General features: G+C 38.0%; 1 protein-coding gene across 9 annotated transcripts in view; it reads left to right on the forward strand.

Annotated features, from left to right (window-relative positions):
- The window catches only part of kcnip3b (Kv channel interacting protein 3b, calsenilin), a 67,010-nt gene that overhangs the window by 23,005 nt on the left and 16,636 nt on the right, over nucleotides 1-27,369 (forward strand). For 2 of the 9 annotated variants that reach the window (XM_028457347.1, XM_028457349.1), the window contains exons 2-3: nucleotides 1,292-1,466; nucleotides 8,044-8,046. In XM_028457347.1, coding sequence (XP_028313148.1) covers nucleotides 1,292-1,466; nucleotides 8,044-8,046 — 178 coding nt within the window. Of the gene's footprint in view, nucleotides 1-1,291; nucleotides 1,467-8,043; nucleotides 8,047-16,369; nucleotides 16,744-25,259; nucleotides 26,505-27,369 lie in introns of those variants that run through there. The other 7 variants (XM_028457348.1, XM_028457350.1, XM_028457354.1 and 4 more) reach the window with 5 other exon arrangements.

Here is a 27,369-nt window from a genome sequence, read left to right on the forward strand (position 1 = left end):
GTGTGTGTGTGTGTGTCTGTCTGTCTGTGCATGCGTGCATTTTTTTTTTTTCACACCCAACCCAATCAGGAGAAGTATAACAAAGTTTTTCTTGTGTCAAAGACAATTTAATTCATATCAGATAATTCAGTGTTTGCTGTATCACTAAATCTAACTCTGTTACAACACAAAGTAAACACACACAATTGTTGATGTGGTTTAATAGACATTACTACCAGTGTGTGATTAATCGTAAACTGACCCGGTTTCATATTGTCTTGTGTAACATGCACATTTATTGCAGATAAAAGGTTAAATCACAAAATATACAGAGTTTAAACATGTGCACATGTGATGTCGGCTTTGTTTTTTTTTAATGTTTGGTTCCATCAGCAGCATGGTTAAGTAGAGGTTGGGCTGGATGCTTGGGTCCATTCTGTGTAGAGTTTACATGTTCTGTCTATTTGATGCACTGTCCAAGGCAAACTGGGGGTTCACATACAGCCTTCAGTCTAAGTCTGTGCAGCACCAAAGTAATCACTCCAAATGACTCCAAATATACACAAAATGATGGAAAAATACACAAAAGTATAATAAACATGCACAAATGACTTCTAAAACACATGATATGTAAAATGACAAGAATTTAATGAGAGAAAACCAAAAAAAACTGACAACAAAAATCCACTAAACACACAAACTCTTTGTTCTTTTCCTATGTTAATGCTCGGATTAGTCATTATTCTAAATAATATTCTATATTATTCTAAACACCTTAACTTCACCTATAGACTGTTTTCCTTCCTCGGTTTTCTTCTTCTTGCCTTTTTCTGCCCCACATATTTCCTAACAATGACGTTACACCATTTCCATGAGTATTCGCTCTAACAGGAGAAATGGATAACTGTCAGTCATTCCCATAATACTTGTCAGCTGGCAACACACACTGTGGGACTTCTGAGTCTAATGATTTTGATTTGATAACTTCTCAAAAACACTACAGCCACAGTGTATAATACCACTTTATTATATTTTTATATCCTCCATTTAAGTTTAACTGTATTAAGGATAAAGACTCAGATGAGGCCCAGGGCTCAGCTTTAGTTTTTCTATAATGTAGACACATATGATCACTTTTAACCCAATGATTAAAGATTTTATGAACCCTTAAAGGGTTTTTCAATCACTTCCAGATTATGCTAATCTCATTTTCCATGCACAAACATTTCCTCTGACTTGATTTAAATAGTTTGTGCCGCTTTGTTTTTTTTTTCTATTAACACACATTATGTTCCTCGTTTTCTCCCTCAAGGCGGATGGCAAGGTGGTCGACGGCAGCCTGCTGGGAGATGCCAACGGAGTAGAGCCTGCCCCCGGCAGAGTGAAGGATTCTGGGAAATGGCAGAAGCCGCGCTTCTCTCGTAAAGCTCTGATGAAATGCTGCTTGGTGAAGTGGATCATCGCCAGCACGCAGCCACAGGACAAAGGTGAGAGGATGGCAGGGATGGCGGCAATTAGAATTGTCATCGCGTAAGTGATAATGAATTATTATTATGACATAATTGGTATTGAAAAAATTGGTTGCTGTTGTAATTGTAATTTAATTGTAATTGAGTTCAGATAATTTACTTCCTAATTGTAATTGGCATGGATTCTATAAAAACTGTCATTTACAATTTAATTAAACGCAAAACTGGGGAACAGTGTTATAGTTTTATGGCTTACACATACGTAGTTAACAATTATTAAAATGTGTTTCATATCATGTTTTCCTCACTTCACTTGAGGATCATTTTAGTATTTAAAAAAAATGAAGGGCTATACTGACCAAAAAAAGGCTCAGGTACCCACACCAAAAACATTAATACCAATATTTTCAAGGACAAGGAAGCCTAACAAGGTAAAACTAACTGTATGATAGATAAAATGTTTTAGTGTATTTTACAGCTGATTTACAACGTTATCATAAGAGATGCTAACAGAAAGCTAACACAAGAGGAAGGATATGTTTTATGGGGTTATTTATTAAAGGCTCAGTAATTGTGATTATTTGAATTTTAACTTTAGTAATTGAGAACGTCATTTTAATTGACTTTCAGGGCAAAAATAATGATTGTAATTTTAATTATAATTGGAAAAATGACAGCCTCAGTAATTATAATTGCGTTGTAATTAAACATGGATAATTGAAGATGTAATTGTAATTGACCCCAACCCTGGTGGATGGGCTGGGTATATACACTGGATGAAGAGCGAGTGTCACAACTATGTTGGAATGAATCACCTCATGGAATGCACAGACCTCTGCTGGTCTTTACTGGTCTCTGTGGACAGAGACTGGCTCAGAGAGACGACCTGTGCAGCCTCTGACAGATCAATCAGCTGCATACACTCGTTTGTCAAACATTTCATCATTATTCCACCGTGCACAGACCTGGAATATACCCACAATCCCTCATGGGTCTCTTTTTAGCTTTATATCTGTGTAAATCTTCTCTCAGCATGTTGAGAGAAACATTATGACAACTACTAGTGGCATCAGCACACGAGACAAATCTATGGAGATAGTAAAGTATATGTAAAGTCATTAATATATGAACACAGAATTCACTAGCTTCATCAGTTGGTCTATTTAGTTCTTGCCCACTGTTTTACAATGTTCAGTTTCCACTTCTCTGGAATGTTCTTTACTCAGTGCTGTTTTCTTTATTTTAATAACACAACAAATTTGTTTTAAGAAGTTTACAAACAATCTGGAAAAGCATGAATATAGCGTACTTAAATTTAAGCTTTCGCTTTGTGAACAATGCAATCATAATATTCTTTATTCATATTGCAAATTTTGTTAGCACTAAAAATAATGAAATGTTGTTGTTTGAGCTTATTTGTTCTTTTAATTAATTCCGTCATATACAAAAATTCATTTAAATTGGAAAAACGTCACTTCTCGAGTCAAATATTGTTATGCAATTAGTTTAGATTAATCAAGATGAATTAATTACAAAGCCTTTAATTAATTAGTTTTTTTTATAATCAAGTCCCACCACTAATTAATATAAGAACACTTAGGCTGCGGTCAGACAGCAGGTCTTAATGCATAATGCAGTTTTTTTCTTTTTGAGAAATACGTTTTTTGTGTGTGAATATTAATATTACACAATAATATGTGACTCCTATCAGTTTGAAGTATGAACTGAATGTGACACGAATGCACAAGAGTCCTGAGGTAATACGTGAGCGCGCAGGCATGCACTGGGGGCATCTCGTCTCAATGTGTGTGTGGCACTGAAAACGTTCCTGTACGACTGAAGTCAGCACCAGAACTTATTCTCCTTCCCCTGCCACTTCTCCTGGGACTCAGAATCGTGGCGTTTATCGTATTTTAATGACGTAAAGCAGGGGTTCTTCAGGGGAGGCGCAGCGTGCGAGAAAAAATAAACCAGAAGAAATCGTGGTAAACATTATTACACGAAGTAGAAGAAGAAAAAGGGGAAATGTGTGTGACAGCCTGTATCCAAGTATTTCTGAGGCTTTTTTTTTTGTCTCTTTCTCCTCATCTCAGTTGGTTCAGGTGTTGTATCTATGGTGTGTCTCTCAAGTGTCTGACCACAGATGTAAGGGTGCATAGGTGTGTGGGAGTGGGATCATTATGGTGTGTCTGTCTGCCGCTCTGTGTCTGTCTCAATTTTCATTTCAATTCAAAAAAGCTTTACTGGCATGACAAACATCTTTACATTGTTAAAGCAACTTTTACACTGCAAAAATAGCAACATTTATGTGGTAACATTTATGTCTCCCTGTGTGTCTCCTTTTTTGTTTCTGTCTAGCAATTTTCTGTCTAAAAAAGGTTGTATTTAAAAACTTTGTATGCCTATTAATATTAAAATGGTTGTTTTCACATCTGTAAAAGAATAAATATATACACACTTAAAGGTGCAGTCTGCAACTCTTATAGAAGTGACTTTCTGTCATATTTGCTAAAGCTGTCACTATGTAAGGACAGATTTACATCAAACTAGTAGTTTGTGTGTAAAAAACAGACTCATTGAGCCCCACCCCCTGCTGCTCCTGCTGCCTTTGGCAGATTACCAGAATGCACCGCGACCAAGCAAAAAGAACCAATTAGAGCCAGGCAGTTGCTCACAGTCCCCGCCCCTTTCAGGTGGCTGGAGAGCCATCTTTTTTTTACAGTGTATGGTCTGGAGGATTAGAAGACTTTTCTGCTTGAAAGGTAATTACTGCTGCTTGATTTACATTATGTTTGATGTGTAAATGTTACACTAGAACTCTGTAGTGCATGTGTTGTTCATGTGCGTGCAGCAGCCTCCATGTGGGCTGCTGTAAGTGACACTGTGTTGTTGCTGCTGCTGTTGTTGAGGTGTGTGCACATAGAGAGAGAGAAGCGCTGCAGTAATATGCTTTTAACAGAGCATGTTTTAATACTGTGATGTTGCTGTCTGGCTAACGTTAGCTTGTTAGCTCCTCTGAGGGAGGGACTTTGGAAAGTTTTTAGGCAGGGCAAGAGAGCAGCGGGGAGGGAGGGATTTGAGAGTGGACTGCACCTTTAAAGGTAAAACATTTACATTTTTTTTGTTTAAAATGTGTTTACATCCCTGATGTAAAGGTTGGATAAAAGTGATCTGGCCGTTCAGACAACAGTCACATTGCAAAATATCAGATATGTATCAGATTTAGGAGCATATGAAAGTACTTGGAATTACTAACACAAAAGTGTGTACTAGTACACAATTTTGCTGTACTAGTATGGTCTATCTAGTGCGCCAAAACACTTTTACTAGTAAAACAAAATGTTTGTTCACTAGTACTGCTGCTCTCAAAATCTCACTAGTAGACTGTTTTTAGTCTATTTGTAATACTAGTAAACCCAAAAGATTCACTAGTAGCACAAGTAGACCTCATGCAAATGAAGTAAGCAAATACTGCACTCTGATTGGGTGTAATATTTTCAAAACCAAATGGCAAGCCTGAATTTACTTTTCCCCGCCCCTTTATTTGCATATAATTCTTTCATGTAGTACTAATGACACATTTTGCTTCACTAGTAAAGTGTACTCGTGCACTAGTAAACCATGTAATTTAAGCACTAGGTGAGTTTAACTATGGTTGACACTGATATTTATTAATGCTCAGACAACTTTCCATTCTGATAGTGTGTCTCCTGACTGGTTCTCAGTGTGTTAGTGCTCCACCTGATGGTCGACCTGTGGATCTACAGCCTTTATCTCATCACTCTCCATCACAGTCCACGTCTCAAGACACAAATTTAGATTCATCTTCCCTCTGCTAAACTCCTGCTCACTGTTTTATTGTTGTAAGAACATTACGTCTACATTTAAACCTAAAGCATTAGATAACAGATATTTTCGTTTGTGTTTAAGCATCACAACGTGTTCCTGCAGCTTCACTCACAGTCAGTCCTCCCATCCCCAAATAGTTTTCACTTCTCAGTATATTCTCGTGCCCGACCTCCTTCTGTCCTCGTGTCTTTCCCATCACATCTTTTATTAATATCTCCACGCCTCCCTGTGAGCATCCCGTGACCCTCCTGTTCCTCTTATGTCACTAATTCCAGTGATTTTCTTTGCCTAAATAATCTCTGTGTTCTTTATGTTGTTAATATTTTAAATTAATGTCTCTTTTTCTTTCTTCATCATGTATTTTCTTCCTTGTTCCTACATTTTCTCTCTCTTTTGTTTCCAGTCTTTCACGTTCTTATGGCTTTTTCTGGTTTTCATTCAATGAAGTTGAAACTGAAAGAAAATTATCTTCATTAGAGATTATTTGTGCATGTGTTTGTTTGAGAGGAAGCAGAGCAACCATTGGTGTCATGCGGCACTAAAACTGTGAGAGGATCTAATTAATCTCTGCACTTTTGGAGTGAAGAGAGCAGCAGTGGGCTAGCCCTCACCTCCATAATGGCCAGCAGCTAAAAATAGCAGCTATGCAGCTGTGGATGTGTATGTATCAGACAGAGAACTGATGCTGGTGTGGTTCAGGAGTGCAGAGGGTGTCATGGTGCAGCTTGATCACAATAAACTACCTGATTTGGTGTCATGGAAGCACTAAGCGGCATCCACGGCTCAAAATGTTACGCCAATCATCTGTTTGAGCGGTGGTTCTCAAGCTTTTCCGCCCATGAACCCCAAAAATGGAGGTGCCATAGTATATAGTCATTTCAAAGATTTAAATCGTTGTTTTAATCAGAAATAAAAGGGGTCAAATTGACCATACATGTTGGAAAAGGTGGTGAAAATGGATTTTAAAAACCACAGAAATTGGTTAAAAGTTTCAAATTGTGGGTAATGGAATTGCCAAATAATTGGCATGACAAATTGTGAATGTGGTTAAATTGTTTTGTTTTTTTTTAAAAAAAAAGCATGAATTATGGTGAAAAAAGGTTAAAAGTTAGAATAATGAGTCAACATATGGGACATTAGGTAGGGAAAAAAGGTGGAAAGGGTTCATAAGTACCGAAAATGTCTTAAAACTGAGAAAAAATGTGCAGAAAAGGCATTGGAATTTGTTGGAGAAGTGGCAGAAATGGGAGCAATGCAGAAAAAATGCATTAAAATGAGCAATAATGTGGCAAGTTTGGTGTAATTGCAGAAAAAGGGTAAACATAAGCAAAAATTTAATCAAATTGTTCATAAAATATGCCTTTTAAAAGGCATCTGGCGACCGGCTCCCAGTGTGCAAACAGGCAAAAAGGTGCAGGTAAAAAGGGTTAAAAGTGTCAAGATGAGCTTAAAAGTGGAAGAAATGGGGGGAGGAATAATTAGTTTAAACTGGCAAATAATGGGCGTGACATATTGTGAATGTGGTTATATAGGCAAAAATAAGCATGAAATATGGTGAAAAGAGGTTAAAAGTGACAATAATGGGTCAACATATGGGGTATTAGGTGGAAAAGTTGTGAAAAGGGTTTATAAGTGCTGAAAATGTCTTGAAAGTGGGAAAAATGTGCAGAAAAGGCATTGAAATTTGTCGGAGAAGTGGCAGAAATGGGAGTAATGTAGAAAAATGCATTAAAAGGAGCAAAAATATGGCAAGAAAAAGTGATAAAAATAGGTTAAAATAAGGCAAGTTTGGTGTAGTTGCAGAAAAAGGGTTAAAATAAGCAAAAATTGAGTCAAATTGTTCAAAAAATATTCTTAGTTTCTTGAAGGCATCTGGCATCCCTCTCCCAGTGTCTCGTGACCCCAAATGGGGTCCTGACCCCAAGGTTGAGAACATTTTGTGCTAGAAGATGAGATTTGATGTATTTAAAGATAAATGCCAATAATTTGAACTTGATGCTCTGGTTTGATGGCGTTATTTCTTCTTCCATTGACACTAACGAGTGGCTAAGCTAAGCCTTTCTTAGAGGATTGAGACAGTTTATAGGATTTAGTGTCCTGTTAATCCCACTAAATGTCTGCTTTCGCTACAGTCTGGGATTTTTTGGGGTTTGTGTTTGCCAGCCCCTCTTTGTATGTGACATCTGTCTCTATCTGCTCTCTGACACCGTCAGCGTGTTCGTCTGAGAGCAGCCGTTGTTATGTAAAAGTATTTATTACATAAAAGTCATTTGGGACTTGGTGCTGTTCAGGATTTTGGATTTAATTTGTAAATGTGAACGTATTGAAAAGCAGAATTTTTTGACACAGCCAGTATAGTGGAATGTGCTGCTGCAGCTTTTAGATTTTACCAAATTTAAACATAATATAAATAGAACCCTAGCGTTGATGATGGGGTTGGCAGGGAAACTGGTTTTTCTTTTAGGATCATATTTTTGAACCAATGCTGTATATCCACTCACGTCTCATTGAACTCTATCAAAACCCATTTGGGTTTTCCTGCAGAATCAGAAAGAGCAGCTTAGTTTGCATGTTCTCCTCATGCTTGTGTGGCTTTTTTCACCCAGTACAAAAACATAACTGACGTTATTTGGATTTTCTAAAATGCTTCTAGGGATTAGTGTGCCATAAGCTCTACGAGGAGTCTAATTTAGTTTAATAGTGCTTGAGTAAACCTTACTGGTAACACAAAATGATCCACTCGTAGATGGTTTTGTGTAAAAAGCTTTGAGGTTTGACTAGTTAGGTTTATTTTTAGTCTATTTGTGCTACTTGTAATACAAAATTGTCTTATAGTAGATGATGTACAGTATATACAGTTTCCATGTGTCATGTTTTGTATTTATCAGGTTGTGTATTAGTAATGTTTCTTGTTGTTTTTTTTAGATATACTATATACGACAGTATATGTTATGTATTGTATTTGTTTCCGATTCACTAATAGTACTAGTAGACCTAATGATATTAATGCATTAATACCCAGAGTTGTTATAAAGTCAAATGTGATAGCTTTCATTTACAAGTCTTTTATTCTTTTTAAAAAAATATATATAAATTAATCTTAAGTAACTAAAAAAATGTCAGCTTTTATTTCATAAATACGGTGCAGCTACATTCTAGTCAAGCTTATAGTCCATGTACTCACTGAAAGGTAATATCATAATTTTGTACATTTTTCTTTCATTTTTTGAGTGTTAAAGTGCATTTTTGGGTTTTTTTTTTGTGTGTTTTTGGAGTGATTATGTGTATTTTTGCTGTCGTTTCATATGGTATGAGCAATTTTGTGTATTTTTGTTGTCATTTGGTGTTTTGGAGACATTTTGTTTCTTTTTCTTTAAGTTTTCTATGTTTGTTTTGAATACTTTTGTGTATTTTTGCTGCTTTGTCTATTTTGGAGTATGCTTGTGCATTACAGTGGGAGTCTGGTTAGGTAAAAGTCATTTGTTGTGGCGAGCAGAACAGAATACTAATGACTACGCCTTTCTGATAAAATGGAAGGATGGAGAATTTAAAGTTGCAAAATGCAGTTTCTACGTTAAGAATAAGAGAAGTCACATATTGAGGTCATGTATGTTCTGAGATTAAAAGGTGAACAGCAGAGATATCAGTGACTGAAATATGGAAAGTGTAATATGAGTTGGATGATGTATGGAGGAGAGATGAAGAAGAAAGGGAGGATTTGGTTTCCTCACTCAACTCCAGCTTATGTCAGCGTGACTCCTGCTCATCAGAGAAGGTGAGATGAACTCCAGAGGAGGGAAACGGGTGGTCGTGCTGCGGCGTGGCCTTTTTATGACGCCTGAAACTGGACGAGTGCAGGTTGTGTGCTTCGGTGTTTCAGAGTCAGTCCTCTGAAACAACGGAAGAGTCGAATGCTCAGTGGTTAGCTTCAGGAAGAAGAAGAAGAAGTTAAAAGGACGAGAGAAGAAGAAAGCTACAGACTTTTCCTGTCATGGTAGACAGAGACAGTTGGAATTGGAGGTTCTTTCGTTGTCTTTTGAACTATTTTGGCCCTTAAGAGCCCTTGTACTCCTATGACTTTTATTTTGAAACGCTGACACCCGAAGCTGTCACAGCAGAAGATGGATGTGTGTGAGAAGGAAATCACCAAGTTGCTACGCTGCGTCTTCGGTTTCATCACCGGCACGAGGGCTAAAGGTATTTTCTCAGCTTTTTAGCTCAGGCTTTTACTCTTTTTCTTTTTTCCGTTTTTCACAAATAATGATTAAAGGCTTTCGATTGAAACTATCTTAAACTAGTGGATTTTCTCTTACTATCACACAGCGATAGAATACAAAGCATAAGAGAAGTTGAAGTACAGAGTCTATTTCTTCCTTTTTTCAATCTTTACATTTTCAGAATCAGACAATCCGAGGGGTAATTAGAAAGACAAAGAGCGACATATTAAAAAACAGTAATAATACACACACGCGCGGACGCGCACAGGTAGAAAACAAGGAGCAAGATTACACAATTTGTTGTAAGGTAAACTAAATGACAAGATGCAAATGAATGATAAAGTGCAACGCTGGCCATGAGAGTGCCAAATGCTATGTTAAAAATATTAAAAACAATAATAAAAAACAATAATAATGAATAAAATAAATCATAATGAAAAAGTATGTATACATATGTAAACAGATTTTTTTATCTTGCTTTATTTTTTTCATTATATTAGAATATAGAATATATTTTATTCTATTCATCTTTATAATTTCATAGTATTGTTATTAGTGTTTCCATAATAAGGAGAAGATAAAGAAAAAGTGGGCAGAACCAGTGTACTGGTTTGCACTAGGAATGTTCCATATTAGCTTTTTGCCAGTATAGTCCAACTAATACTACATTTTCAGTTTCCAATAATAACCAATAAAATATACACAGAGCCCCTTCCCCCAACCTAATTTTAGGTCACATAATGTGTTTCTCAATTGAAATAATAGGTTAAGGCTACTTTTAATGAGATGTCCCACTGAATGTATTCCACAAACAAACATCATTTGTATAAAACACTTATTCAACTTTAAGTTTGGAAAAAGTGTTGTATTTTTTCTCTAAAATGACATATTGGTTTTTCAATATCGGTGGAAAAACCGATATCGACAACATGTTATGGTAATATCAGCCAATAATAGCTCCTATATCTAGTTAGCACATCTGGCTCACAGCCAGAAGGTCCTGGGTTCAAGCCTTGGGGTGGATGCTTTGGTCTTTGTTGAGTTTGCATGTTCTCCTCATGCCTGCATAGGTTTTCTCTGGGTACTCTGTGTTACTGGGTACTGTGTTTTCCCACCATCCAAAAACATGTACAACAGGTAAAATAGGTATTGAACACGTCGCCATTTTTCTCAGTAAATATGTTTCTAAATGTGCTATTGACATGAAATTCTCACCAGGTGTTGGTAACAACCCATGTAATCCACACCATAGATATCCATAAATTATGTGTAACAATGTAAAATGACACAGTCTGTCCATCTGTTTGCCCTGTGATGGACTGGCGCCCTGTTGAGGGTGTAACCCCGACGAGTGTTTTTTAAGGGCTGAAAAAAGCACCAGTTGACTCTGAACATGAACGAGCCGCTCAGACGATAGAATAAATGAACGAATACAAGGTAAAGTTGAATGAGTGAAACAGTGTTTATGTTAAAGTTTGATGTGCTCTTGTATTTTAAATTCATACTGGATGTTTTTGACATAAGTTCATGAGCAAATGATTAAAGATGTGCGAGTAGGGCTGCACAATTAATCGGATTTTAATCGTGATCACGATTTTGGTTGCCACGATTAAATTAACATGATCGTCTGCATTATTTGCATTTAAAATACGGGCTCTGTAATAGTGTATTTACTCACTTAGCCTTTGGTACATTTTAAACTCTTGGCTTGATTTTGTAAAGTTATTTGTTTATTATAATTTATTTTAAAGCTTAATTTTGCACTGTTAAATGTACACACATTGTTTGGTTAAAAGTGGTGCAAATAACCCCACAGATTGTTCCCTATATTATAAATAATTGTGATTGTAATGGTGATTACAATATTGATAAAAAAAATAATCGTGATTATCATTTTAGCCATAATTGTGCAGCCCTACATGTGAGTCATGTATAGGTGAGCATACAGTCATATCATACTTGTGTGTGTGTGTGATTTCTTAAAGGTAAAAACATTGTTGAGTGATTTTTCTTTTTGTAAACTCCACGTCCTTCTTCTCATCATCGATTAGCCGTAACTCAACCCTCTGTCCTCCTCCTTCGTCCTTTCTTCAAACAATTGCGGTGCTTTTTTCAGCCACATCTGCTGAAGCAGCATTTGGTATCACTAGCCCTTCATTCCTATATTTTCATCCTTGCCCTCACTCAAAAATGTTCCTCTGAATGAACGTGCTGCTGTTTGCTGTGGCCCGAGGCATGCGTGCAGACTGATACTTTGATGTAATTGAGACTTTAAGCTGCTGCTTTAACCTCTTTGTGTTGTTCCTTTGACTTGTATTCAGGTCAGTCCAGTTCTGACTCATCCTTTAGTCAAAGATGACTGAGCGTTAGAGCAGAACAGTGGGAGTGAAAGGATAGGATAAGCAGAGGTGTAAAGAGTACTGATATATTCTACTCAAGCACAAGTACTGTTACTTAAGTACAGTTTCAATCAAGTAAGGCAAGGCAAGGCAAATTTATTTGTATAGCACATTTCATACACAAGGCAACTCAATGTGCTTTACGTGATAAAACATTCAACAGCTTAGAATCAATAAGAACATTTAAAATCATCAGCAAAATCAATTAAAATCATCAACAAACACATATCAACAACATGACCAAAAATCTCCCTCTCAATCATATGCAGTAGAGAGTTTGTTCCACTTCTTTGCAGCATAACAACTAAAAGCAGCATCACCATGTTTACTGTGAGCTCTGGGCTCCACTATCTGACCTGTGTCCATAGATCTGAGAGACCTGCTGGGTTCATACCTGACTAACATGTCACTGATGTATTCTGGACCAAACCCATTCACAGATTTATACACCGGCAGCAGAACTTTAAGAAGCTACAGGATGATGGTCTACCTGCTGGGCATTGCTGCCTAACGCACCTCCACCGGTGCTTCCCTTGCATGTGTGTTAATCTGAACACCACCCTGGGCATAAATGGGTTATCAGCTGGGGACCACCAGTCATAGATGTTTTGCTCCTTTAACCCGAGTACATCTCCTGGTGGCGGAGCGATGGCAGGGACCTCTCCCTGCCACCCCCTGCTGATGCCCTAGGTGTTATCTGCCCCCCAACTCTTACGCTTCCTCCTCAGCCATAGCCAAAAGCTGCCCCTTTCCGCCTCCTCCCCCAGTTCTTTAATGGCTTTTTGACGAACTGCTCCTGTGCATCCCATATTACGCAGCACTGAGGACCCGACGAAGCCCCTGCATCCCACTTCGACGGGTTAAAGTCTATTCTGAGGCTGACTGGGAGCTAGTGTAAAGACTTTAAAACTGGAGTAATGTGTTCTGACCTTTTTATTCTGGTTAAGACCCAAGCTGCAGCGTTCTGAATCAGCTGTAGCTGTTTGATGTAACAAGTACAAACATGGTCGGCCCAGCCTATAGGCAGACTAAGCGGCTGCTTAGGGCCTCCTGGCCACTAGAGGGCCCCTAACCTGGCAACCCTACTTGCATGGCACTGGTACTGCTGTGCACTGCGCGCATCCAAACTGGAATCGCCTACTACTCTTAAACATGTTCATAAATGATTCCTTACCCCTTTAGCACCGAAAGAACATCTGTAATATTACGTGAATATCTGTAAAAGTCATGTTTTACTATTAGCTCTGTCTGCTAGCATATCATCTCTTCTTCACTGCTAGAATAGCTGCATGCCAACTGACTACTGGGTTACCAGCGCCTTCTGCTGGTCGAAACAAATATCTGATGTAAATACAGTACACTGACTTAAATGGAATATATCTATTATGAAATTACTATTAGCTTTCATATTTTTCATGTTGTGGGCTTGTCAATCACTAAAGCTTCTGACTTTCCTGGTTTTACCCCTTGGCCATGTTTGCACCTTTTTATTTATGTTAATTTATTTTACTTTTAAATGTAACCAGTAATGGCTTGTTTTAAGATTCACTAGGATTCAAACTAAGAGGTGAAAACAATTGATATTTTTTATTTTAATTATATTCTTTTTGTGTTTGTTAAAACCGTATTTCAAGATTGTGCCTTTTTGTAAGACTATGTTTAAGTATAGATAATAAATGTGCTCTTATATGTGTGTTGTTTTTATAAAGGGTTTGAGGGTTTGGATTGTGTAAAAGTCTCTCCTTTGGCCTGAGAGGCACGTTTTAAACACAATAACATTCATATGGCTCCACATCAAACATCTGCTCCTATTGGGTTTCTCTGTGGCGTGTTTGTTGATGTTTTTGATGAATGGAGCGACTGAATGAGACGATGTGAGAAACGCTCAGGTTAGAAACTCAGTAAGCTTGGATATCATCCCATAATAGTCTGATATATTTGATCCATTCTCTCATGTTTCAACTCCTCCTCTTTCATCAATGATAGTGTTAGTCTGTGTGTTGCTTGTTGTGCAGCGTCCTCTAGTGGACAGATGATTCATTGCGTTGGTGTCTTTTTCTGGTGATCTGGTTCTCGTTCAGCCTCTGTTTGTGGGCAGGGACCTATTGTTATCATATTTTTTTTTTCTTCTTCTTCCAAGGAAATCCTACTTCCCATCCCATGTGTGAAAAATCATAAAAGTTTGCACAAATGTCCAGTTTTTTATGTTGCTTTTTATGATGATTGTGTCTGTTTGGCTTGAATTTTTGAGAGCATAGTTGAATGTTGTTAGGAGGGGCATGTGCAATGTCATTGTTCTTATGCGATGACAATAAAGTCTTCTATTCTATTTTATTCTATTTCATGCCAGGTCACCTCAGCTGCAAAAACAGCGCAATAGTCCTAAAGGTGGCGCTACAACAAGCCTCTAAAGCAGGGGTTCTCAACTGGTCTCACCCTGGGACCCACATTTTGCCACGATCATTAAATCGCAACCTACATTTTTTTTTTAGAATTCAACCAACAAAATATAGTTTTTCAAAAGCACACATACAGTATGTAATCTTTTTCAAAACATAAATCTATATATTTTCCTGTGCAACACACATTTCACAGCATGCCTGTCAAAATAAAAGTTCCTTTCAAAATTAAAGACAAGACCAACATGAGAGACATTAAGTATTTATTTATTATTGACCAGCTGTCCGCGACCAACCCAGTACTGTTCCACGACGCACTTTTGGGTCCCAACCCACCATTTGAGAATCGCTGCTCTAAAGTTCATAATCTTGGAAATTCACAACAAATTTATCGTTTGTGTCACAGATTTGAAACTTTCACTAAAATGTGGCCCCAATACTGAAGAAACTTTTGTACATTTAAGCTTATTGCAAATTATAAAGTTCATTATTCTGTTGTTCACAATTTTTGCTCAATTGTCACCAAACTTGCTGCATCACATGTTCAAACTTTCCTACACAAACCATCCACACCGGTTGTTGATTTATCTAAAAACGAGTATACAGTGATCAAAACATTTGACTGTAATGATAATGAACACATTATTGCAAATTCTTACAAAATACATTTTCAATCTTTATTTAAAAAAATAAATAATCATTCACATTTTTTTTAACATCAATTTTACACTCATTGTTAAATTTTTTTTTTACAACATCTCCATCCTGTCCAGGTGCAATTTGTGGGTTTATTTTGGACTTTTGTCTTAATAACTTACATTTTTGACAGCCGTTTGAAATCTGCCTTTAAACGCTAACAGCTGCTATCATGCACATAGGTGACAAGCTTAGTCAGTTAGTGAAGCGACAGGTTTCCATTTGCTAATTTGCTCAGTGACATAGAGGATGTTCATCATTAGATAGTTGTGGATTAATGATGTGTTTTTTGATGTATTGACCAATCATTGCATCTGTAGAATTAAACACATGTACCGTAGAGTTGTCTCTTAACTTTGTAAATTAGCGCATCGTCTCTTGTGCCAGAAATTGGGAGTTGAAGCCTTAAATAATGTAAAATTCACATTAGAATGTCACCTTTTCACTTTCCTACGTTCTGCTAATTTTGCCTAAAACTACCTGGCCCTGACCGTTGCTGAGCAGCAGCTCTAATTTGTCTGTTAGATTTGAGGGTTGACGTTTAGATTCTGATGCACCTGGACTTATTTGGAGGGAAAAAACATAAACCTGAATAATATGTATTTTGATCAGTCTTCCATTTGTTTTCTACTTTATCTTTAACAAAGAAGGCTGATTCTCTTTAAACTGCAGAACTAGAATTTTGATGCATACAAGACAGAAAGTGGCGTAAAGGCCAAAAATGATACAGCGTTTATATATGTTGTTCCTCTGCTGTTCCATCACAGGCTCCTTTAGTCGTTAGTATTAACACAGATCAGAGCTCAGGTAAAAAATGACATACATTCGCACTGAAAACCAAGATATATGCCTTTTTAAATGAATAATCCCCACAAAAACTGTGCATTTGCCTGTTCCGTGTGAATTTTCTTTTCACTTATGGCTGTGTTGTCATCTTTATCTCCTACAAGACGTGTGATCTGCTCAGAAAGACTTTAGTATCTGACCTTTTGTGTGTGGGGAAAATATAGGTGAACGGAGAAAGTGTAACTCCTATGAGAATAAAAATGTAATGTAAGATGTGTACGAGAGGATAGCTGCATGATTTACCAATATGAGACATTCCCGACTTTTCACAGTACTATTATCTCCCAGATAGTTTGAGCAGTGCACAGATTAATGATTAGAAATGGAGGCAGGCAGGCCACAGAAAAGCACGTGGGGTCGTGCGCACGTGTGATGTGAAAGGTCAGAGGCTCTTTACTCATGGTGTTTGATCCCCTTCGTTTTATCTCACTCCCTCGCTGTGGCATCGCCTCCTCGAATCAAACAGATTTCTAAATTTGGCCTCTCATAAAAGCACACACACACATACACACACACTCAGAGATGACACAACTCCCTTTCACCTGACACTTCTTCAACTGTACCAGACGACTGACTTCGATGTGTATCAGATCTCCAGGCTTTGGTCGTTAACTTTCTTTTCTCTCAGTTCTGCTGCTGGTTTTGCATTTTCCATCATTGCATTGATCTCGGTGGAGGTGATTTCTCGTTCATCTCTTTAAAGATCGGATCCAGGCTTTTTAAGTTCTCGTTCCGTCGTTAATCAAAGGATCAGAGCCAGTTTGGGTGTCAGTGTGTTGCATGATGGGAGCTGTCATGGCTGCTCTGTCTGTGGAGGCCAGGAGGCGTCTCTCTCGTCCCAGCTGTTTGTCTCACTGTGGCCACGCTGCGGCCAGATACCATCGCTCAGGTAGGGAAACACTCACATTTAGGCTTTCTAGTTTTTTGTAGATCTGATGGCACAGGTAATGACAACCATTCATTCTGGTTATATTTAATTCAATGTTTTCTCTCCTTACTATATCCAAATATTCTAGCTACCAGTGACAAACTGGTGATCATTCATTAGTAAGAGTCCCAGTGATTAGAGAGGTTGGAAACATTTTTCATTATAAAATCAGCCAGTAATAGTTTTCATTCCCCGTGATCAATGAAACCACATTGTTTTCATCTCAGAGATTGACTCTAGTTTGTGATTTTAGTTGACAACTCTTCCAGTCATTTCATTAATCTCCCTTCTGTTTTGTTTCTGTCAGAAAATGTTTGTTTATTGCTATATTTTGAGCAAAACCTAATTTCCCTTAAGTTTTGTAGATACACTTAAAACTGCTACAGCAGTTCTTTTCAACCTTGGGGTCATGATCCCATGTGGAATTAAAATTGGGGTCGTCTGAAAAATGCTGATTAAAATAATTAAAATAAATTTTTTTTTTTTTACCACATACAATCTCAAACTAAAGTATTCTAAACGTTCACTTTCTCACATATAAATCTTGCTCAAATAAAATGCAGTATAGAAATATCTGAGCTGGCTACTTTGTATTGGTAACTATAACAATCATGATCAAAAACTGATTCTCGAAAAAAAAAATGTCTCCTGGGATTTGTGATATAAAAATAGGACCAAGTATGAAACACATATTTTAGGAATTATTACTATTTTGACATCAACTAATGTTTTATTTCCTTATACAAACAGAACCACAAGAAAAAAGAAATTAACCATTGGAACAAATTCGTCTTCATCCTTAGGCTGTTCTTGTCTACGTTTTATTTTTATCTTTTTCATTCGAACAGTCAATGAAAATCTGATTCAAGATTCAACGAGATTTAAGCGTTTATTGTCATGTGTACAGTAAAGAAGCATGTTTGCCTGTACAGTGAAAATCTTTCTTTGCTGTCCACAGTGAACGCTGTAAGAAGTTTAAATAAATAGATAAATAAATAGAATTTGATACAAAGGCGAAAACAGTATTATTTACATAAATGTGCAACTTCTAGGTAATGTATATGTATATACTGTGTATATATAGTAAGGTGGTGGTGTAACTGGGTGTAACAGGAATGTAATGAGCAGAAAACTAAATAAAAACATACGTTTGACATTTATTAGATAATAAATCAATTCTAAATAGAGTTAAAGAAGATGTTTATTTTATCCACTGATCTCCACTGTAAACACTCCATTTATTGTCGTTATAAAAGTTTTGTGCATTTCATTGTGGTATGTCGAGTCCCCTAGACGGATGCATAGAAGTGTTTTTACTTCATTCTTTGCCAAAGTGACTTTCCAACACATTTCTATTGTTTTCACAGTATACATTTTGTGTTAAAACAAAAGTGGATGATTTCTATTGGTTTATACAGATAGATTTGGCCAAAATGTAATGTCTCGTGGAATAAGGTGATTTCACGGGAAATACCGGGAACGAACAAAAATAGTGTCAAGTGAGAATGAAGTAAAAACATTTATATGCATTTTTTTAAAGGGCCCATTTTATGCTAAATCAACTTTTCTGTGCTTTAAACATCATAAAAGTGCTATTAGGGCTTCATACACATGCCCAAAGTATTTTTTTCATTGATTCCCTCAATCGCGTTAGTTAGAGGGTGATTTGCACCTTTTTAACTGCAGGGCGAGCCCAAACACCTCGCTCCAATTTGATGACGCGTTCCCACTTTGATGACAAATCTGACGCGGCACTGAGCTGGAGAAGCCACGCCTCCAGGAAGCCCTCTGCTGTGATTGACGTGTAAACAGACACGCCCACAAAGGTGATCATGTCAGCGTCTTTTGCGCAGTGTTATGTATGTATTTTCTACAGTCTATGTATGTACCGGTGAAGGCCCCGCCCCCACGCTCTGTCTTGTGTTTATAAAGCAGCATGAGCTCGGATACGGAGTGGGTGGGAGGAGGGCGGGCCGTCCTCTGGCACTACGTCACAGTACGGGGAGGAGGAAGTCAATGTCTATGGACACGCCCACTCATGAATCAGCCTGTTTGTGTAGAGTTGCTAAGAAAGTGACTTTTCAGAGGCTAAAACTCTGGAAAACAGGCGAGTTTGGGAAAATAAACCTCAAATACAATGTTTTTGGGGTTCTTTGAACAAATGGAGATGAGTGAAAAATAGCATACATGGGACCTTTAAGCAGCAGTTTTAATATTTCACATTTCATTTTGAGCAAATTACTTTTTATTTATTGATCTTTGAGGCCTATGTTTGTTTGTATGTTTGTCTTTATCTGATAAAATATTATAGTTTCCAGCAGCTTTGCCAGAATTTAGATTTTTACCAACATTAATTTGGGTAAAAATCTGTGTTTGTTGTTGTGGGCTTAGTTTACGTTTTAATCAATAATACAATGTATAAATCAATGCAGACAAGCTTTTCTGTGTCTTTATTGCATTTGATCGTTTGTATGATACTGTGCATCCCACATGTGTAATAGATTTAATGGGTTTCCTGCAAACCATTTTTCTCGATTAAACAAAACCATTATTGGAAGTGAAGAGTTTGCCTTCTCTCTCCAGCAGAGATTTGCTGATGTGTTGGTTAGACTGAGAGGAAACAGTCTGGGAATCTCTCTCTATTTACTGACTGTTGTGTCAGCAGCACCCAACCAAGCCTTTAAAAACCTGTTAGCGTCCTAATGGCCCAGCCAGAGAAAGACACACACACTAAAACCTCACAAATATACCTGCGTCAATACGCAGTAGATGAAAGTTAAGGTGCTGAGAATAGACCTGACAGTCATTTCCCATAAAAGATGACTTCACATTTAGATACTGACATGCATGAATCCTCTGCTTATGATGTTTGTATTCATGTAATCATCGGAGTGACTCACCCTCATCATCATGTGAACTACACACACGCCTTTATCGTGATCAATTGGAAAGATTAGAGAAGTTATTATTGACCTTGATGCCTTTAGTACACAAAATGCAGAGTGGAGGAAAAAGATGGGGTGCTCCACCATCACCTAACCACAGAGATATTGATCTGCTTCACTTTGGCTTCCCGCCCCATCAGTGTATCCCGTCCTAATCCCAGTCAATGCATTTAAACACACATCCAAAGAGAGAGAGAGGATACGGAAACATAGAGAGCACACCTTGATGCATTAGCGAGTGCTGAGTCATCACCTGTTTTCCCCTGTTGACCTGCTAAATACACTAGTGCTCACATTAATATTTATCCATGTCAATAGTTACACTATATACCCACTTGTCCCGCCCAGGGTCAGTGGGTGCTGATGGAGGGAATATCCCCAGTTTTCCAAGAACACAAGCCAGGACAAACCCTGGCCTACTGCACAGGGATAAAACGCCTACAGTAACTCACATATTCATCGTTAAAGCCCAAATACCAGTGACACTATCTGTATTTTCATTATAGTTTTTCATAAAATAAAAACGATATCTCTAAAATTTCGACAACATATAATTGTTTCCATTGAAGGTAGGGTAACACTTTACGTGAAGTTTTATTCAAAAAGGCTGACATTACGCTGTCATTGTTATGTCATGACACCTGTCATTAACATGAATAAGGTGTCATGAAGGCTGTCATTAAGTGTTGTTCGTTACCCTAACCCTTCGTTTCCCTAACCCCTAATCCTACCAAATCTCACTAGATCCCTCCACCTAACCCAAAAAATGCCAACATAGCTTCAAAGGTGTCAAAATTTAGCAAAATACACTTAATGAAAGCCTTCTTGACACCTTATTCATGCTAATGACAGATAATGACAGCATTATGTATAAAACTTTACCAAAGGTTGTTTTGGAGCCTCATAACTCTCATGAAATCTCATCCAGCGAGATTTCACAGCAGAAAGATGTTTAATGTGACTGTAATACTTTTCTAATAATAGTATAACACTAAGAAATGTCTCGGTCTCTTCTTCCGGCCACACGTTCCGCACCATGTTTTCTCTGAGAGAAGTGGTCATGTGACCAGGTACGTGTCGTCCTGTGACATCTAATTGTGAAAAAAGTGTTTCCACTGCATTTTAATATCAAAACATCTAAAAAAAAAAAACCTTCTCAGGAAAGCCTAAAAACCTTTTAGCGATATTTGAGAGTTTTTATTGTGCTATTTAGACTTTGCGCATTTCCTAGGGTAATGTGCTGTTCACGCCTTTGCCTTTCAAAAACTCAACCGACTAAACATGAGGCAGTGTTGTGGTTTAGGGTGGGATATCCAGGTGTGACGAAAGCAGAAGCGCCGAAGCAAAACCGGCGCATGTGCATCGTGGGGAGAGGAACTAGCTAAGCTACCGCTAGTAGCATTGCTCCGAATCAAAATGGAAAGATGTTGACGCAGGAGGATGAACGTGTGGAAGCTGCTGTGAACTCAGTTTCGCCCAATCAGCTTCAAGCATTCTGTTCATGTCCCTCCCTGGTTCTTACACATCAATCTGGCTCTTGGAGGTTAGGTAACCAGTGTGTGTTAGACAAATTAGGGCTAACAACATTGAACCTTTAATAACCTAGCAAGTTAGCATAGCATCCAATTGGTGAACCAATTTGTAGCAATTAAAACTAAAATAACTTCCAAAAGACAATAAAAACTGTACATTTAACCATATGTTAAATACAATCAATAAGGTCAAACATCAGAACAAACCAGCAAAATCACAAAAAGCTTGAACAGCTTCAACCACTGAGGGATGAGTCAATTACAATGTTAGAGTTTATTACAGTGAACCCAAAAACAATAGAGGAAACTGTTCAGCAGCTGAATCCATCAACGTGTTGCCTTGACACAATACCCTCAAACTTCTTTAAAACTGTTGTAAAGTCAATTGTCACTGATCTGTGTCAGATAATTAACTGCTCATTCCAATCAGGCACCGTACCAAAATCCCTGAAAGTAGCTGCTGTGAAACCGCTGTTAAAAAAGAGAACACTGGATGCCTCTATACTGGCTAACTATAGACCAATCAGCAACCTTCCATTCATGGCCAAGATCATTGAGAAGGTGGTCTTCAACCAACTGAGTCAATTCTTAACATTCAACAAAATATTTGATAAATTTCAGTCAGGTTTTCGTTCTCATCACAGCACTGAAACTGCTCTTATCAAAGTGATCAATGACATAAGGTTGAACACTGATTCAGGAAAAGTATCTGTTCTCATTCTGTTGGATCTAAGTGCTGCATTTGACACTGTAGATCATACAATTTTGTTGCACAGATTGCAAACATGGGTCGGACTAAATGGAAAAGTAATGCAATGGTTTAAGTCATACTTGGAGGAGCGAAGCTATTTTGTAAGCATTGGAAACTTTGAATCTGACAGATTACCAATGTCCTGTGGGGTTCCTCAAGGCTCTGTTCTTGGACCCCTTCTGTTTAACCTTTACATGCTTCCTTTAGGACAAATTTTACAGAACTGTAAGGTTGATTATCAGAGCTATGCAGATGACACACAACTATATCTATCACTGAACCCAGATGACCATGGTCCCATTGAGGTGTTGTGTGACTGTTTAGAAAAAGTAAACTGCTGGATGAGTGAAAACTTCCTTCAACTAAACCATGACAAGACGGAGGTGATTGTCTTTGGTAACAAGGAAAAGAGGACTGCTGTCAGCAATTATCTTGAGTCTCGATCTTTAAAAGCTAAAGACCAAGTCAAAAACCTTGGTGTTCTGATTGACTCAGATCTTACATTCAGCAGTCAGATCAAATCTATCACAAAAACAGCCTTCTACCACCTAAAGAACATCTCCAGAGTGAAAGGTTTAATGGCTCAGAAAGATCAGGAGAAACTGGTCCATGCTTTTATCTCCAGCAGACTGGACTATTGTAATGGTCTTCTGACAGGAATCCCCCAAAAGAGCATCAAACAGCTACAGCTGGTTCAGAACGCTGCAGCTCGGGTCTTAACCAGAACAAAGAGGTCAGAGCACATTACTCCAGTTTTAAAGTCTTTACACTGGCTCCCAGTCAGCCTCAGAATAGACTTTAAAGTTCTGCTGCTGGTGTATAAATCTGTGAATGGGTTTGGTCCAGAATACATCAGTGACATGTTGGTCAGGTATGAACCCAGCAGGTCTCTCAGATCTATGGACACAGGTCAGATAGTGGAACCCAGAGCTCACAGTAAACATGGTGATGCTGCTTTTAGTTGTTATGCTGCAAAGAAGTGGAACAAACTGCCAGCGGAGCTGAAGTCAGCATCCAATGTGAACATTTTTAAATCAAAGTTAAAGGCACTTTTTTTCTCTACTGCATATGATTGAGAGAGAGATTTTTTGTCATGTTGTTGATGTAATGATGATTTTACTGATGATTTTAATTGATTTTACTGATGATTTTAATTGTTCTTATTGATTTAAATGTTCTTATTGATTTTAAACAATTGAATGTTTTATCATGTAAAGCACATTGAGTTGCCTTGAGTATGAAATGCGCTATATAAATAAATTTGCCTTGCCTTGCCTTGCCTTGCCATATTTGAAAGGTTCTGGCGACAATCCCTATCAAATTTTTTAACGCAGAAAAAGACGCAGTGTTGGCCTCATTGATCAGTCAATTAAAAGTATTTCCTCTGCGCACAAAATGTGAGAATTTACTCAAAAAACAAATGTCGAAGGTTGAAGTTGCCGCTCACTTGATAGTTTTTGGCTCCATCACAATATTGGGTTGTTGAGAAATGGTCATGTGACTACGCCTCGGAATTGTTTCACGCATTGCATTGTGGAAATTGGAATCCCAATGCAAAGACGATATTTGTGAGGTGTTTTTCGTTATTAGAATCAGATTAATCGTTATTGTCATTATGCATACTGTTCTGTGATTTCTTGTGTGTTTTGTTAGACAAGGAAGACAGTGATTTTCTTGATGCCATTTTTGTTCTGGTTTGATTATGGTGTTCCCCCTGATATCACATTACAATTTCGACCATATTCGGGTGTTTCCGTGCAAAGCCACAAAATCAACTTTCAATTTGAGTAAACGCTAGAAATGTGTTGGGAAATCACTTTGTCAGAAGGTTTAGGGTCACATTGGCATCAGTAGTGGATGAAAAGATGAACTCCAACAGATACATGACAGGGCTGCTTAGCAGTGTGATGGTAATCTCTTTGTTTATGGCTTTAATTGGGTTTTCTCATCTTATGCCACTCCTGAACAAGATACTAATGTAACTCATTTCCTAAAGATTTTTCAACCACGCAATTGATCTAATGACCAGCAAATGAATCTACATTCCGTGAATCTCTGCAAGAACACATTAAAATATTAAGAGGAGGAAATGAAATTGTGTTGTTGTGTATTATATTTAGCTTGTTTGACAGGACGGTCAGAACCGCCACAGATTTGGTCACAGATGGCTGCACTTGATGTTGCGAGAAGGAGACTTCAACAAAACGCTTTGGAGAGAATGGATGTTTTCTGCTCAGGTCATTATTTTTTGAATGACTGAATGAAAAATATTAGTTTTATACATCTTTTCTTGACTTCGCTTCATGGCATTCCATTGCGTTGACTTTCTCACAGATAGCCTTCAAGATTGTGTTTCTCCTGCTTGTATTCATAGCAATGAAATGTAACCTTAGAGACATAAGAAACATTTACAAACCTTTGACTCTGATGGACAATCCTGAAAATCTAATCAACCGAACTTGCGTTGTTTTCGACTTTGGAAAGAAACTGGACCATGGGTTTTTCTAAATGAGCCTGAGCAGAAGATAAATGATGAATATAAAAACCGCAACATGGATACTAGATAATAACAAGCTAAATAACTAGAAATAATATACGAAGCAATTCTAAACAAATGTGATCATCATCCTGAAGCAGCACATATAGCATGTTTAATCTCTCTCTTGCAATCTCCCTCAGTTTGTGTCCTTGAACAGAATTCTTTATCAGCCGTTAGGGCCTAAGTGTTGTGGTTTTGTGCATTTTCCAAGCGTGCTCAATTTCACTGGATAAAAGTGTTTGCTAAACGCGCTTGTTGAGGTGGAGAACAAAGAGAGAGCCCTGAACCACAAAAAGACAAATTCATCCCTTTCAATAGAGCAGCTATTTTCTGACAAGTCTGTCATCCCAGAAAGTTTGACATTTGTTTCATCGCAGTTTATTATTAACGGGACTTCTAAATATAATTCCCAACACATTTTGGCTCGTTTGAAAAAAATGTGGCTCTCAATTTAAAACTACGTTGCAGACTGGCCTCGTTCAGCTGATGTAGAGACGAGAGAAAAGGCATTTTGAAGCAAAAGAAGAGAGTGGAGCAGAGCGAGAAAAGAGTCTGTGGTTGGTCAAAGTTATGGAATGACAGAGGAGATGCATGGAGGAGGAGGAGGAGGATGAGGAGGAGGAGGAGGAAGGCGCAAGCTCTGGGGTGCGAAGGCGAATCAGATCGCAAAAAAACAAAAAAAGGAGGAGTGCTGTGGATTGCATAGAGCAAGCAGAAGAAGTAGTACAGGGTCAGTTGGAGGTCCGAGCTGAAGCACTGAGTCCAAAGAAGCTGCTGCTGAATTGAAGGAAGCAACCACAGAAAGGGGAGTGGTGGAAAAGTGCGTTCAGAAGGAGTCAGGTCTGATTTCACACAGATTCTCAGGATATACCTCCCTGGATGCTGCTGCTGCTGCTTTCCCCAAAGGCCCAAACTCTTCCATATCTCAATGTGGATTTACATAGAAAAAGAGGACAGACTCAAATCGATGCTTATGGGATTATTTCAAACATCAAAGGTCTTCTAAGTAAGAGTGTTTGAGTTTTTGGGAAAACTTAACACTGTTTTCTGCCTTTTGAATCTTTGCTGTGTTATTCCTGTCTGGCCAATTCCTTTGGACATCAGTGTTTTCCACGTTTTTTTTTTTTTTTTTATTGAGGCATTAGAAGTCGCTCATGTGCTCAGCATCGATAATGGGATGATTTATTTATGACTGCAAATGTTTTCTTGCCTTTTTGTGGCACGGAGGATGAGAGCCAGTGGATATTTTGTGTTTCTTTCTCTCAAACTCGTCAATGATTCGCTCGTATTCAGTCAGAGAGTGGAAGCAAACTTCTGACAATGGAAACGGATACTGCTCCCCGTTTACATTCAAACCAATAATGTGAATTTTGGTTTTTAAACATGACATTAAGACTGTTTCCTGTGCTTTGGATTAAGAGGCAGAGCTCTACCCCGTGTCTTTGCTCGCCGGAGCCTCTGAGACTGAGACAAAGTTTTCAGTGTGAACATCTGCTTCAACACGCCGTGATAAATGGCTGAAGACACAGCCCCCAGTTTCCCTCAAGGGTCCAGAGAGGGAGGTTTTCCATATATGTCAGCTTCCTCCTTTTTTCCACTTCAGAATCAGTGTTGACATTAGCACAGCCTTCGTCCAGCGTGTTGCCGTTCGCTGTGTCTCAGGCACGGAAACAAACTCATGCCATCACCAACTTCCCAGAGTGATTGTTTCGTGGCTCTCGTCTATTAAAAGCACTTGTTGCTGCCTTGGTCTGCTCAGCTGGGCTTTGGTCCCCCTTCTCCCCCAGGCCAGGCCTTAAGTGTGTAGGTTTGACCCTAAAAAAGGGGGTCCCCCCACTGATCTGACACCATGGGGATTCAGGGTATGGAGCTGTTTGCCATCGGTGTGGTCCTCATTCTTTTCATGGCAGTTCTCAAGCAGTTTGGCATCCTGGAGCCCATGTCTTCATTTGAAGGTAAGGCCAGACTGAGGCCTGCACTGTTTACATGTCTGAAGAGGATCCACATTAAAGCAACTCTTAGCAACACAACAACTTTCACTAAGTGCCTGTATTTCACCTTTGAGACGTTTATGTGTGTCTTCAATGATTTAATGACTATTATTATTAGGTTACAGTTTCAGGATTGCAGAAAGGCAGAACATTTTTGGTAAATTTTCACAGGGTGATGGTCACAATTATGCAACAAAATAAATTCATTTATTTAATTGCAATAACAAAGCATGCATTGTTGTCTTAAAAAGATTGCACTTCTTGTAGTTTTGACCTTTGACAGCATGTGCAGACAAGGTAAAAAAAAAAAAAAAAGGTACAAAAAAAAGGTTCCACGGGAACTTAAGCTTGGGAATATTAAAAAATATTAACTTTTCATGAGAGTTATGTATCAAAATTAATCAGAAATTGCAAGTAACCTTTAAATAACTGATGCTGATATTTTAAGATAATGAAAATGTACCGTTCATTCTCGTTTATTCCCGTTAAAAGTTTCCAACAAGGAAAATTCCTTGAATTTTGCAACCCTAGTTGAAATGTTAAATTTTTAATTGTATTACTTTGAATGGATCCTGATATTCATGTCGGGGTATGATACGGTTATTTAAAATTATTTAAAATTTAAAACAATTACAGCAAGTTCATTTTGTCTTCTCTTTTGGAATAATATGTTTAATGTATTCAGACTACTTTCAGGAAATTCACTTTGGTCTCCTGACAATGTCAGTCTTCCTCAGCGGCATCTGCTGATTGCTTTGATGTATCCTTACAAGTTCTTTTCTAAGGAAAGTATGCTGATTATACAGACTAGTATTTTAATGACCAACTT

This window comes from Gouania willdenowi, chromosome 9, assembly GCF_900634775.1.
Source record: "Gouania willdenowi chromosome 9, fGouWil2.1, whole genome shotgun sequence".
NCBI lineage: Eukaryota > Metazoa > Chordata > Actinopteri > Blenniiformes > Gobiesocidae > Gouania > Gouania willdenowi.